The sequence below is a fragment of the Calonectris borealis genome, chromosome 9, assembly GCF_964195595.1.
Source record: "Calonectris borealis chromosome 9, bCalBor7.hap1.2, whole genome shotgun sequence".
Classification (NCBI taxonomy): Eukaryota; Metazoa; Chordata; class Aves; order Procellariiformes; family Procellariidae; genus Calonectris; species Calonectris borealis.
This window is the reverse complement of record NC_134320.1, coordinates 15,276,496-15,290,234: the sequence shown is the minus strand read 5'-3', so window position 1 is coordinate 15,290,234 and position 13,739 is coordinate 15,276,496. Positions and strand designations below refer to the sequence as shown.

The 13,739-nt window shown below is 43.5% G+C and overlaps 2 protein-coding genes across 10 annotated transcripts in view; both read right to left on the bottom strand.

The window, feature by feature from the left end:
• Window positions 1-7,316, bottom strand: part of ACAP2 (ArfGAP with coiled-coil, ankyrin repeat and PH domains 2) — a 71,243-nt gene extending 63,927 nt beyond the window's left edge. For 3 of the 5 annotated variants that reach the window (XM_075158381.1, XM_075158382.1, XM_075158384.1), the window contains exon 1: window positions 7,040-7,316. In XM_075158381.1, the coding sequence (XP_075014482.1) occupies window positions 7,040-7,092 (53 nt within the window). In that variant the 5' untranslated portion in view covers window positions 7,093-7,316. Of the gene's footprint in view, window positions 1-3,709; window positions 3,888-7,039 lie in introns of those variants that run through there. The other 2 variants (XM_075158383.1, XM_075158385.1) reach the window with 2 other exon arrangements.
• The window catches only part of PPP1R2 (protein phosphatase 1 regulatory inhibitor subunit 2), a 40,522-nt gene that overhangs the window by 15,415 nt on the left and 11,368 nt on the right, over window positions 1-13,739 (bottom strand). For 3 of the 5 annotated variants that reach the window (XM_075158387.1, XM_075158390.1, XM_075158393.1), the window contains one exon: window positions 10,302-13,197. The exons of the other annotated variants lie outside the window; for them this stretch is intronic. Coding sequence is in view for 1 of the 3 variants with exons in the window: in XM_075158390.1 (XP_075014491.1) it covers window positions 13,130-13,197 (68 nt within the window). In the remaining 2 variants the exon portion in view is untranslated. Of the gene's footprint in view, window positions 1-10,301; window positions 13,198-13,739 lie in introns of those variants that run through there. 5 annotated transcript variants of the gene reach the window in all.

The following is a 13,739-nucleotide window of genomic DNA, read 5'->3' as shown; positions in this document are numbered from 1 at the left end:
GTCCACATGCTAATCTGCATTTCCTCATAATGATCTTCCACTGCAGGCAGCTACTTTAGCTGTTATTTTTGTTACAAATCTGCCACTATCTAAAAGCAAACCACCTAAATTATTATCTAAACTCACAGGGATATCTAATTCTCAAACAAACAGTACAGCATCTGCTCAAAAAGATCACAAATGCATTTACACAGTTTAAACTTCTATACATGTTTTTAAACTGAATTCTGCACGTACAAGTGAGAGATTAAAAAAAAAGTAACTAAATTACTCAGAATTTATTCTTCTATTTCCTGCCCATGTAAACTAAGACCCTGTAAGAGATAACATTAAGTAACCGCATGGGGTTTTTTCGTGGTGGTTTTTTTTTTTTTGCACTCCCCCATGACACTTCTGCATTTGCATCTCCTTGAGATACTGAACTAATTGATTTAGCCAGAAAGGCCTGCATCGAGACCCAGGCAAAGGGCATCAAGACCAAGTCAAAGGGTTCTTGGCTCTGTAAACCATAATCTCAGTAGGAATGTTTCTGTAGTCAATGAAAATTAGATCTTTTCCTTTCCCTTTTCTCCTAAAGCAGGTTATCAGGATGGAGTTTGCTTTGGGAACTTTTTAGAATGATTTACTATACTAAAAATTTACCAATAACTTAAACTTAAGTCATATTGTTCACTCACAAAATAAGAACAGGAAAAATGCTGACTCTAAATAACACAGTTCTGAGGACAAGGTTGTCAAGAAGCTAAGCCTGAAAAAAAGATCACAGGACACTGCTAACATAGCTAAATCAGCACATTTGCTATTCGGTGGCCAATGATTTCACAGATGTGTACAGGAAAAAACAAAGCTACCCAAAGCCCACCTAGCCCAAGATAGACAGATTTCTATTTTATAGTTGCCACCTTCCTAACGAATATTCTATTTACTAACCTGCTTTCCAGAGATTTTAACATTGATATTCCTCCCCCTCCCAAATATAAAACTATCATCTCCATAACTTTAGTTCTTAATGTAATTACATGAAATGTGCTTAGCGAACATAAATGAGACACTCCAGGCTACAGAACCAAACCTCTTCAAATCTATATTTAAAACTTGAATGACTGCAAGAGCTTGTGTGCAATTACAGTTACATTGCGCACACACACATGCATAAATAAGCTGACCTTCTAATTCTGCAAGTACTCATTAAAGATCAGTTGCACAGGCTTAATTAATATCAGTTCTTCAGCAGTTGATCCTGCTGCTGTGCTACAGCAACATTATGCTAGTTAGCAGATTTTGTTACTACTTCCACTGTAAGCTCCCTTCTCAGTATGTGGGGTTTTTTAAACATTCCCAGATAAAAACTTAAAAAGACCAAACCCAAGAAAATTAACATTTTAAGTTCCTATTAGCAATTTGAGATATAGTTAAGATTTTTCAGTTCGCTGTTAAACTTAACGTAAATCATAATCAAACAACAAAGAAACAGAATCAGAATCACCATTAAAAACCCTAACCTTTGTAATTCATAATTATGACAGCCAACTTTTTTTTTTTTTTAATTAAAACAATTTAGGTGCACTAACCAAATCAAGCCAACATGATTTCAGGACACATTTCTCTAATCTCCATTAGGAAGGATTGTAACAACTTACTATTAAATTTGAAAAGACTTTAAAAGATTTCAGTGTGAGAGATTTTGATGAAATGTATTTGACAGGGGTCTCCGATGAAACTTCTTTACTGTAGTACGATTACTCTAGAAGAAAATGCTCTAACATTGGGTCCTATCTTTCAATACATCCCCTTTTCTTTAGGTCAATTGTTTTCTTAATGTACATTTGAAACGTAGCCACAGATTTAAAAATAAATAAATCATTGACTAGAGTCTGAGTAGAACAGCACATTCACTGTAATCTCCACAAAAGCGAAGAAACAGAAATCTAGAAGCACTCTGTTTAACTAACCCCATCAGACTCCTAGCAGTATGGACAGAGATGTTGTTCATGTGTAACTCACCAGCATCCCACTAAGAATGTCCTCCACGTCACTACACTTCACCTATGAAAAATGCTGTTCTACAGTCACACACTGAAATTATAAACATAACAACCACATAAGTACAAAAAATGGTAAACGCAAACTTACAAGCAAATGTTTGGCAGTTTTCTCTTTCAACTTACTGTATCTTTATTCTTCTGTTCTTCTGCAATACTTTCCACCCTACCTTGCCAATTAAGTTACAAACTTGCTTTTGAATCCCAAACACCAAGGGCAGAAAGCCCAGACCAAACATTTGTTTGGAAATTCCTCCTAAAACAGCTAGGTAAGTCTGAGCAAAACAAACAGATTTTGTATGCAGATAGATTTCTTGGCCACATACCTCTTAACACCTTAAATGTGGTTGAGTTTACCCACGTGAGCAGCCTCAGTGATTTCAACAGTACCGTAACCACACACATTACCCACGCTATAAACCCATGCTGAGTAAGAGGGGTTTACTTGCTACTGGCAGTACTGTAACGCAGCAGGTTAGGAAGCAGGCTGCGCTCCAGCACCATACCCACTGGAAGTCAGCACAGAAGGGACAAGTTTACTGATGTTCCAATTTCTACGTGTTCTTCAGAAAGTAAGAAGCAGACCAAAGTATATGGTTAGGCACATACAATAATTTCTCTGACTACTGAACAAGACCCATTCCAAATAGGTTAAATAAGTCACTTAAACAAGTCACTTTCTTGTATTACCCATATTTTAAAGTGACAAAACACTTCCGGTTACCTGGGAAACAGATGCTTAGTGACTAAACTTCAGTTACACGGTACTAAAGAAGAGAGAAAAAAATTCATAAATCAAAGCAGCACAAGTGACCTATTCAACCTGCATCCCCTACGTAAGCACGAGGTGCATCTCAGCTGGCCCCATTTAGATGGGCCAGAATCAAAGCCACAGATGAAGAAAACCAACACACATAGCAGGGAACTTCAGCGACAAGCCAGTCTTACTTACACTGCAGGCCTGCCTACAGAAAGCAAAGCTTTAGTTCAATCCAAATGGAAGACTCCTCAGACAAGTCCCTTTGAAGGGAATACCCTATAACCACCAGTTCTACCCAGAAACTGCCCGTGATATACTTTTACTAAGAACGGTAATTGGCAACAGTTTCATTTATATTCTTTCATCTACCTCATTCATCCATCATCTGTTCTGCAGCTGGGGTCTCAGGAAGTGAATATAAAATTAAATACAAAAAAATGTTAAGCTTCAGCAACAGTGACAGATAAGGACAAAGAAATGATCTCAAAAATACACAGCTTTTTACTGGTGCATTTTTAAAGACTGGAACAGACTGAAGGTTTTTCTAGAGAGTCCTTACAATTGCACACATTGCAAGCAACAGAATTTTGCTTTTTCTATTATTTGTTGTTTATCAAGATTGTTAACTGTTACTTACAGCACATATATATTTCCACATCACTTAAACTTGCTTCTCCTTTCTAAAAATTTAGGTTCAGAGTGATTCATGTGGCTGCATACCTCACTCATTCAGAGAAAACGTTCTTTAGTTACAAGAAGAAAAGACGAAAATGAAACATCAACGTAAAAGCCTGTTACGTTAAACACTGAAACCGAAATTCTTATTGCTTAAAGATAAGGAGAAAGTATTATTTCGCAATACTATTTGCATATCAAAAAAACACTCCAGGAATTCCTGATTACATACATAGAACTTGCCAGCACAACTCAGTTCTTACTACTCAGGGACTGCTCCAAGGCCCCTCCCCAAGCAACTTCTTCATTTAATGGGAAGTCATCGACACACTGTAGAACTGCAGACGCATTTTCTTGCTAGATCTTTGGTCTGTCCATACTTTAAGAGAGGGAGCCATGAAGGAAAAGCATGTGATTTCAGCCAGATTATTTTCAAAGTAGGTTTAGAAAAACCTGATTGCAAATTTACAAAATTCTGCCTTAATTCATAACCTTTTCCATTACCCTTTTCAAAATCAGTTTCTAAACCTCAAGATTCCAACCCCAAACTGATCTGGTATGTCATAAGTTTGCAAACCTAGTGATGCAATAGGCCATCATAGCTTCATAATTCAAAGAATTCTTTATCTACTGAGGGGGAAAAAAGCATGCCTTACTATGAAATAACCCACCATACTTCTGACGGGAATCTTTCTAGCCATTATGACCTACCACATATTAGCAACTCAACAGTGACAACCCATGCTCCCTTCATATGCATTTTAAGCAAGCAAAAAAACCTTTATTTCTTTGATTCGGGTAACTATGATATTCCCAATTACATCTCAAAGCCAGAAGAGATCAACATGAACTTTATGAGAAACAGATAAGCAAGAAAGCCATGTGTCTGAAGGTGTATGTAGTAGCATGTCTTAAAAGATTTAAATAGGTCCCTGCAAAAACAGGGATTTGGTGACTCAGGAACTCTGATTCACCCACGTCCTCCCAGTTCTCTCCATGACTATAAGAAAGTAAACTATGACATTTCTATACACTATATGCCTCCCAACAGGTTTATTTAACTGCTCCAACAGGTATACTGATGGGAAGGACGGAGACTACACCCACCTGCTCAGCAAGGTCAGGAGAAAGCTGCAGCTCTGCTTTGCTATAAGATAAGGAACACAGCACAGGAAGGCGCTTTATGCCCACACTACTCCCTGCAAGAACGCTCGGACTGTGTAACGACCTTGCTCTACATCAGTGTCTCTACCATCCCTTAGTAAAAACACTGCAGTAAACTTAATTTAGAAAGTTTCTAGTATGTGGTTGAGGTAATTCATAAGAACATTAAGAATGACCAAAGTTATAACAGCAAATACTAATGACTAATAATGAAAAATACGAACTTTTTTCAGAAATACGACAGGATTTTTGCTTCACAATTTTAACCACTTCCTATCAGTTAAAGGTTGGAAGGACGTTTTGGTGGCATCAAGTGATTACACCATAAAGTTTTCTGCAATTTCTTCAAAGGTAGTAGTATCAGAGACTGCCAGAAAGACTACAGTGTACTAGAAGACCCCAACAAAGGGTTTTCCACAGTTTCTCTCCTTGAAGGAAATGAATCAAGAGGGGTAAAAGGAGAATGATACAAAGTGAGTTCAAGTGAACTAGTATGTCTTGAAGAGACAGCAGCACACTTCTGCTCACAAATTTCATCACAATGTCTTGCTTTCTCAAGTGTATTCTATATTTCAGCAGGTATCAGTAATTAAAAAAAAAATATATTTAATACTACAGTTCTATGGTTAAATTAAGACAATCTAAGACTGCATTGTCACCAAATAGGATGGACCCACATTAAACATAGTTGTGCCAGGAAATACATATACTAGCAAGCATGTCCAACTCGGGGCAAAGTTTTGTGGAACAGCTAAGCCAATGTAAAAGCTCCCTGCTGCCTTAGGGGAGGTCTCAGTCCCCACTGCCTTCCTCTAGCCTTGCTTCTGGCAGTGAAGTTTCCTCTTCCTCCTCCCCATAAGCTTTAGTAGGTTTTACACCCCTTGCAACGCTGACTCAACTCACCAACCTAGCTGAAAACCATCCAGTCTCTTCTGCCAGGGCAGCTAGCTCACTGAAGAATCCAACAATACAAGTCACAGTCACCAGAAAAACCCGTGGCAGAAGCAGCCAGGGACAAGCTGGCAGCAGAGACAGGAGCAAAGGAGGGAAGAACAGGAACTCCAACTTCTGCCAGGGTAAGCCATTCAAACCCTCTTCTCCAACTTCCTCCACATCCCAGAACCACACGATTGCTAAAGCTGACAGAAAGAGGAGGCGTGAACACACAGCCAGAGACCAGAGGAAAAGCAGGACTATTTCCCTCAACAGCCAGAGCTCACCCAGCCTGTGCCAACCACAGAGCCACAGGCACTCCAAACATGGGCTCAGCACGGGACAGGAGGGGCACAGCAGTGACACATCACATCAAGTCACGGAGCTGTTTGCCTCTCCATCAGCTAGCACAGAAAGTGGGCCTATGTGCACAGACCAGCCAGGCATCCAACAGAGAGGCAGAATTATGTTGAGTAGATACAGTGATGCAAAATATATATACAGAATGGATAAAAGCATAGGGAAAGATGAAGGGGAAAGTTGCCCAACATAGGCAGAAGTAAGCCTACAGCAATGACAGACAAGTGGTCAGTCAAGCAGGGAAAAACAAAAGAGTACATGCCTTGGTATGACAACGAGAAGTAAGATTATACTGAGCTTGTTTAGTACTGGCACCCCAATAGTGGGCAGATTGAGTATGGATGCATGCAGCAGATGCAGGCAGGAAACATTGGGAGCTGAAGTGTAAGCGTAACTCCGAAGAACCGGAGACTGACTACCGGGGAGTTCACGCTCTTGAGCCTGAGCAGACAGTGCTTAGGCTGCTGAGCATTTCCTGCACCAGCTGCCTGCCACCCTTCACCCCCCCGCATGTGCCCAAGGGCGGGTGACCCCCGCAGCGTTCACTGCAGACTGTGCTGCCTCCCCGTGAACCCCAGACCCACCGCATTGCCCACCCAGCCGACGTACCCCACATGCTGCCCCCTTTCCTTGCACTTCCCACCTCCCACATCTCCTTCCTCCCCAGAGCCCCCCCACACCCCTGCAGGCCCCTCGTCCTACGGAGCCCCACAACAGCCCCTTCTCCACACACGGCCCCTGACCTCCCTACACAGCCCCGCACAGCCACCCCTGCTCTGCCACCCTACGCTCCCCCATCCCTGTCCCTCACCTGTCCCACGTAACCACCTCCCCACAACAGCCCCGGCCCCGGCCCTAGCCCACCACCCTCCTCAGAGCCGGCTGCCCACAGCTCGCCGCCTGCTGTCACCCTCCGGGGCCCCCACAACTCCCGTCCCCACAGCCCGGCCCGCCCCAGCAGCCCCTTCCCGAAGCTGCTGCGCGGCCTGTCACCCTGCAGAAACCCAACCCCGCTTCCTGCCCCCCCTTCCGGCCCCCAACGCCCTGCCGCTCCACCGCGGCCTGCCCCCCGCACGACCCCGGCCCGGCTCCTTCCCGGCGGCACCTGAAGCGCGGCGAGTCCTTCAGGCACTCCTCGAAGTCCACGGTCACCTTCATCCTCCCCTGCCGCGGGGCGCGCCGCTGCCGCTGCTGCTGCTGCTGGTGGCGGCGGGGCGAGCCCAAGGCGAGGCGAGGCGAGCCGAGGCCGGAGGCCGGCCGCCGGGCGGGGCTAGGCGGGGGCGGCGCTCATGGCGGCGCGGAGGGGCAGCGGGGCCCGATGGCGGGGCGGCTGCTGCGGGAACGCCGCGCCGAGCAACACCTTTGCCCGCCTCCCGCGCCCAACCGCGACTGACGGCCCGGCCAGCCAATGGGTGGCAGCCAGCAGCAGAAACAGCCAACAAGACGTTAGCGTAGGCGGGGCTTGCCCCAAATCGGCGCAGGGCGGAGGAAGAGCAGGAGTCCATCCAGTCGCAGGAGCAGGGGAGTGCTCCGGCCAATCACAAGGCAAGAGGGGAGGGAATAACAGGAAGACCACCCAATAAGAGGGTCACTCAGAGGAGGCAGCCATCCGCCGGGTGCCGCAGGGATTACTTCCTCATCGAGCGTCCAAAAGAGTAACAGCGTGGTAAGCCAACGGGAAAACTGCCGTTGGCCTCCCACCAATTGGCAAGCTCCATTGCCACGGCTACCAGGAAAACCAATCCCAGCGCTCATAAACACTGAGGGGACCGCTCCAGCGCTGCGATAGGCTGGTCTGCCCGTCGCTCGCGGCGGATGACGCTGCCCGGGGGCGGGGCGCGGCGGTGGCGGTCGGGGTTGCTGCCGGCGGGGCGGCCCGTATCGTGTCGGGCGGGCTGGCGAGGCGCTCGCCAGGCGCTGCCCAGCTAATCGGTTTTAACTGTTTAATTTTGTTAAATTAAAGGCATTAATTAAGCAGGGGAACTTTTCCCACGGGGATAAGACACGCGCGGGAGGGCCCGGCCCGGTGCCCCCCTGAGCAGGTGAGGCGCGGCCCCTCAGCCGCCCGCCTGGAGCAGCCGAGACGGCTGAAGAGGGCAGCCGGCCCCGCCGAGCGCTGGGCGGGCGGCCGTGTCGTGTCGCAGAAAGCGAGGCGGTGGCCGCAGTGGGAGGTCACACCCGCTCCCGCTCCCTGGGCAGCCGATGCCGCCTGCGGAGGGTGCAGCAGCAGCTTCTGAGGCGCCGTGGAGAAGTTAGCGCTCCGGCTGCCTTCCAGCGTTTTCAGTTCTAGATCTTTGAAATAACTGCAGATTTGTGTCAGTTGGGGAGATTCAAAGTTGTCTTTGAAGGAGAAACGTGAACAGCAGTTTTTTTCAGTACAAAGAATACCAAGTGTGCGTGTTTGGGCTTTGTACAGAATGTTTGGCTGAGAATACCTTTTGAAGGCTTTTCAGACGGCAAAAGGGCTGTATCATGGAGTGAAAAGGACCATGTTGGTCCTCTCCCACCTTGTAGTGAAGGACTGCAGAACATTGTAGATTTCTGATCCCTTAAGAGAAAACAGCAAAAGAGCTTTAACAAGTTTGGCACTGCTTGGTGTTCCCAGATGTAGAAATGACAAAGGCAAAGGAGCGTCAGCCATCCCCACTCATCCTCAAAGGAGGAGTACAAGTTACTATTCTCTTCAAGTTAAACGTGCAAAGAGGAAGCAATGTCACACCGAGTCACAGGCTCCATCCTGCAGGTACAGGGACGCAATGCTGGGAAGCTGACATGAGTTGATAATGTTCATTTTCAGCTCCTCCAGGAGTTTGAGGAGCTGCCATACCTGCGCCCAGCGAGCCTGCTCACCCCCTGCAGTCTTCACACCCTCCATCTCTCCAGTGCCCCATCACCTGCACCAAGCTCCACCTCTATTTTTTTAATCCTTTTCCATTACCCTACCCGTTCTCTCTCCCCTGACTTCCTTTTGGTCTCACAAGGAGAAATAGTCAACATGGAAGGATGGAGGGGAACATAAGACTTCTTTCCTTTCCAAGAAGTTGAATGCCTGCTGTACCCTTACCATCCCTCCCTCGCTTAAGGTGTCCTTTCACAGAAGGAAAGGGAAGCTTTTTGGTTCAGTCAGTTGTGGTTTAGGGTTTTGGGGTTTTCTCTTTTTTTAAGACTGGTGAAATGTCAGATCCAAACTATGAGTTACACAGATGCAATGATTGTATATTTTTGTGAGCTGTCCCCCACCAAAACTAACCAAACTACCGCTAGTTTGGTTAAGGAGTTGAGTGCATCTGTCACACCCATACAAAAAAAGCAGCAAGTTAAGAAATTTTTGCATCGCTTAGGCTGCATTTATGTTGTGAAATCCACTTTTCAACTGAAGGGTGCAATTGAAAAGAGAGCTCAGCTCTTTTTTTTGGAATACAGTTTTACTTCCTAAGGAGTAGTTGGTATTAGTCATTTTCCATTACTCAATGCTAGTGAGTCATTACTCAATGCTGACCATGAAGAGACAGTCTTGCTTTAATCCTACAACACCAAAGAAAATTACCTTGAAAAATGCAAGCTTTTCTGTGGTGCCACTGTCTTAAATTCAGGTTCCCAGATCTACCCTCATGTCTAGGTAGCTAAGGGAGCACAAAATCTGAATGTGTGTACAAACTGATGTATATCAAAGTTACACTGAAGAGTACTTCCTCATTTGCAGTGATGAGGAAATTGCAATACTGGTTTAAATATTCATCTACGAACACACCTGCAAACTTTACAGTAGCTGCCAGTTTCTTCTAAAAAGCTCCAAGAAATCAAACCAATACATCTAGTATTAGTGCCATAACGCAGTAATGAAAACAATGGTTTTATTCATGTTGTGACACTTAACACTGGTTTCAAACAGAATAATTACATTTGTGAGGTGGTATCATAATAAACACCACAAAAAGCATGTTACAGAAACAAAGAGATCTGGTAAGATATACAAGTTTAACACAAGAGAGTGAGCTGTGGAAAAAATATTTGCAGTTTCCATGAACTGTGTACAACTCGGTGTGAAAGAAACTTTAAGGACAGAAGAAAACTTTAAAGACGGAGTTAAGGCTCTTATTTGCAAGTGATCTTCCTATTGGAAGCATATTGAAAATATTTTCTCTAAACAGGATGCAGCTTGAGGACTTAAACCTGTGCAAGAAGCTTCACAATTATGATGCTGTGTGGAGCTCAGTGTCCACATTAGTTAGGGCTGCGTGTCTTTTGTTTCCTCTTTACACCACACTCTGCTGTACAAATGAGCCTTTACCGTAGGCACCCCAAGATTAAGACGTACATGCAAGCGAAGTCCCCATCAAATGTAAAAAGAGAAAAGGCATTTCTTCTCTTGTCCCCATTCAGCAGGGAACTATAATTGATATTTCCAGAATAGAAGGAAATCAGACATCCCTTAGTAAAAAAAGCTATGTAGACTATCTGTAGTTACTGCAAAGTAAACCTGCGTATTTTAGCTTTTAAAATACATGAAGGTGTAAGCCTGGATAAAATCAAGTAAACCAGCCTTTCAGTTAAAAGCAGTGTCAGGTACATCGGGTTGCACTCCAGGTGAGTGAGATGAAGAAGCACAAAGAAAATTTTTGCTACCATTGAAGAGAATGAAGAGGAGAACAATGTCTTTAATAAAACCCATAACTAAAACCAGTTCAAGTTCCAAAATGGTATCTAACTAAAACTTGGGGGCTTGATGGCACGGAAACAGGGAGATCACCCAGACAGCTCAAAATCATCTGACTGATGAAGGGACCTACTGTACATTCTGAGTTTCATTTAAAACCATCTTCATGCATTTATGTATACTGTACCTGAAAGCTACATACCCATTTGATCCAGGATTTTGGAAGCCATTACAGGAAAGGTCTTTACTGGAAATTGGCAAAGGTTTTTTCATTTTGTTTGTTAAACAAAATGCTTTGTAGGCATTGTAAGGTACAAAGTATCCCCACTGAGCACCAAAATGAAAATGAGGTCTTGGACACAGAAAGCATGCGAGGAAGGAGGGCAGGACATTAGCTCATGTAAGAGCTGCTTCTGATGGATTCTGCCTCTATTGCGGGTACAAAGTACCCACTTGTACTTATCACAAAGTACAAGTAACCTGTTTTACAGCATCGCAGAAGATAGCTCATACACATTGGTCAAAGCTTGACCCATTCATGCTCCAGCTTTGCTGAGTGCTGCCACTCTCTCAGTAGGACTCAGTTAAGTAGGACTTAACTGCCCTAGCTGGGGCAGCCCAGGCCATCAGCTGGTCAGTCTGAAATACAGGTTGGTGCAGACGCTCCAACACTCTGAACACTGCAAGCTGGTATATAAAGGGTACAAACTTTAAGTTTTGAAATCCTATTCTTGGGAGCCAAATTTAAAGCTACAGTAAGTGACTTTAGGAGTCAGAAGTATCTAAATGCTTACTCTTTGCCCCCGTTTATTCTATGTAAGTGACCATGTTTGATACAAGAAGAAATAGCATTCTCCATATTAAAAAATTAGCATCACCACACTGGACTGAATCAAGAGTTCAACTCTTTCTGGTGAAAAGATGCTATTAATCCTCATTCAGGCCCTTAGAAGACTAAGTATCCCACAGCTGATGACCCTGTTACCTACTAAGAAGAGGAGATAGTTGGGAAAGGCACACTACAACCCCCATCACAGGTATCTTTGGCAATGCATCCATTCTAATGAATTATTCCTGTATAAATCTTTCAAAGGACAGCATCCTATTGCCTTATTCACTCCCAGTCTCTCTGGGATTTCATGAAAGCTCACACTTGAGAATGCATGTAACTGTAAAATAACTTTCATTCCTTTATTCAAACTTCACATATACAGTGGACAAAAAGACATTTTAAAATAGATCCATATAATTATATGGATTTTTGCAACATACCAAATTCCGATCAAAATTAAGATATACACTGTATTCCATAACCAAGCTAAAGCTTAAGTGTATACTTCATTTGTGTAATAAAACCCAGGAACTACTCTGAATACTGGAACATTCACCAGTCAGATTCCACCGAGTGGGAAGTTGTTTACAGCAATTTGGAGGTTCAGAATCCCTCCTTACAGGGGCTATACAACCACGCTGTAAACAAGTATTTGAATTGGGCGGTTTCCCTTCTGTTCTTCCAAACAGCCTTCATTTTACAAAAACAGATGCTGTAAGTTGCAATGGATACAGGAAGATTTAGACCAGTGGTTTTCAGTATGTAGGTTACCAACCCCAAATGAGTAGGAGATCATCAGCAGTTATCTTTATACAAAGAACAGCCAGCGTCTAAACTCAGCTCATCTTCACAGTTCTGATGTGGATTTGCTCATGGGTCGGTGTTTTTTCTTAGATGCTAGTAGCACAAGCACTCCATGCAACTGGAAAGGACCAAAAGTTTGACACAAGAGCCAGAAGAGTGACAGTGGATGTGGTTTTAAGAGAAAAGTTGGAGGGAACTTCCATGTTCTCAGGATAAGCCAAAGAGAGCTCCACAAAACATCCAGTCCCGAGAGAAGAGTTAAATGCAAAGTTCAAGTTAGCACATTTCCAGTGTAAAAACATTCCCTCCACCAGACATTAGTACTGCCTTAGTCAGAAACTAACAACTGATCCCAAACACCACTCTTAAGAAATAATACAGGTCTTCTTGTAAAGACTGGGAAAGTACAGGTAATAACGTACTGAAATCTAGATTAACAGGTCAACGTTTTACAAAAAAGTTGTAAGACTTAAATAATCCCTTTTTAAACACATCTGATAAATAGCTTGCATGTCAATCTGATACATGCTGTACCGTTTGGCTCTTGAATCCCAAACCTTTCCATAAGAGATACCACACCTAGAACACTGTCAAATAAATAGTGAAAAACCAAAAGATACTGTCTGTTTCGAAGCATGAAGAGTAACAATACATTACGCAAGATAACCGCCGTTATACATACAGGGAATGCCATTCTGGTTGAACAGAATATGAAGCAGTATTCTTCATGAAATACTAGGCACAAGAATAAATCAATTAGACAGGTTTTTCTGCCTAATGGACAAGTCTAAAATTAACATTCTTGGCAATACAACATTGTAACTGATATGCTTCTCAATATTTAAGAGCCTTAATTGCAAAAATCATGAAGCGATGTTTATATTTGTGTCTTTGACAAGCAGTTACAGTTCTGGACAGATTTCTTCTATGCTGTGTGCTCTACTTTCCAGCTGGTCACGAGTAGCATGTGCTGCATAAGAAAGATTACAAAAAATAGATAATTCTTCACACTCATTGAATATTTTCAAAACACACACAAAAATCCTCCTGAAATCATCTTTGCTTCTCCAAAAGTAATGTTTGCCAACCCATTTTAGCAACCTACAAGCTTTTAGTCTGAGAGTGCAGAAACTTCCAAGATAGTTACTTCACTCTCATGTTCTGAAGAAATGGCTAACACCATTGTTCAGCACACCAAGCACTGAATGCTCACCACCCCTGGAATTGGGAGGATTTAACCCAGGAGTTAAGAGAGAGATCAATTTGCAGAACTAACATATGAGGTTCCTGAAACACAAGCAAGCATAGTACTTTTCAGGTCAAATTTCAATTCCAGATGACACACTTTAAAACAAAACAAGCTTGTAAATGAAGGAGCATAGTCTGTTGTGTTTTTCAGGAAATGTTGAACTCATGGTTTTGAGCCAAAGAACAGCAATATATCAGAGAAAGCTCCTTCTCATTAGTGCTTTCCATGTGAAAAAGCCCATTATATATGTATAAAAATATGTG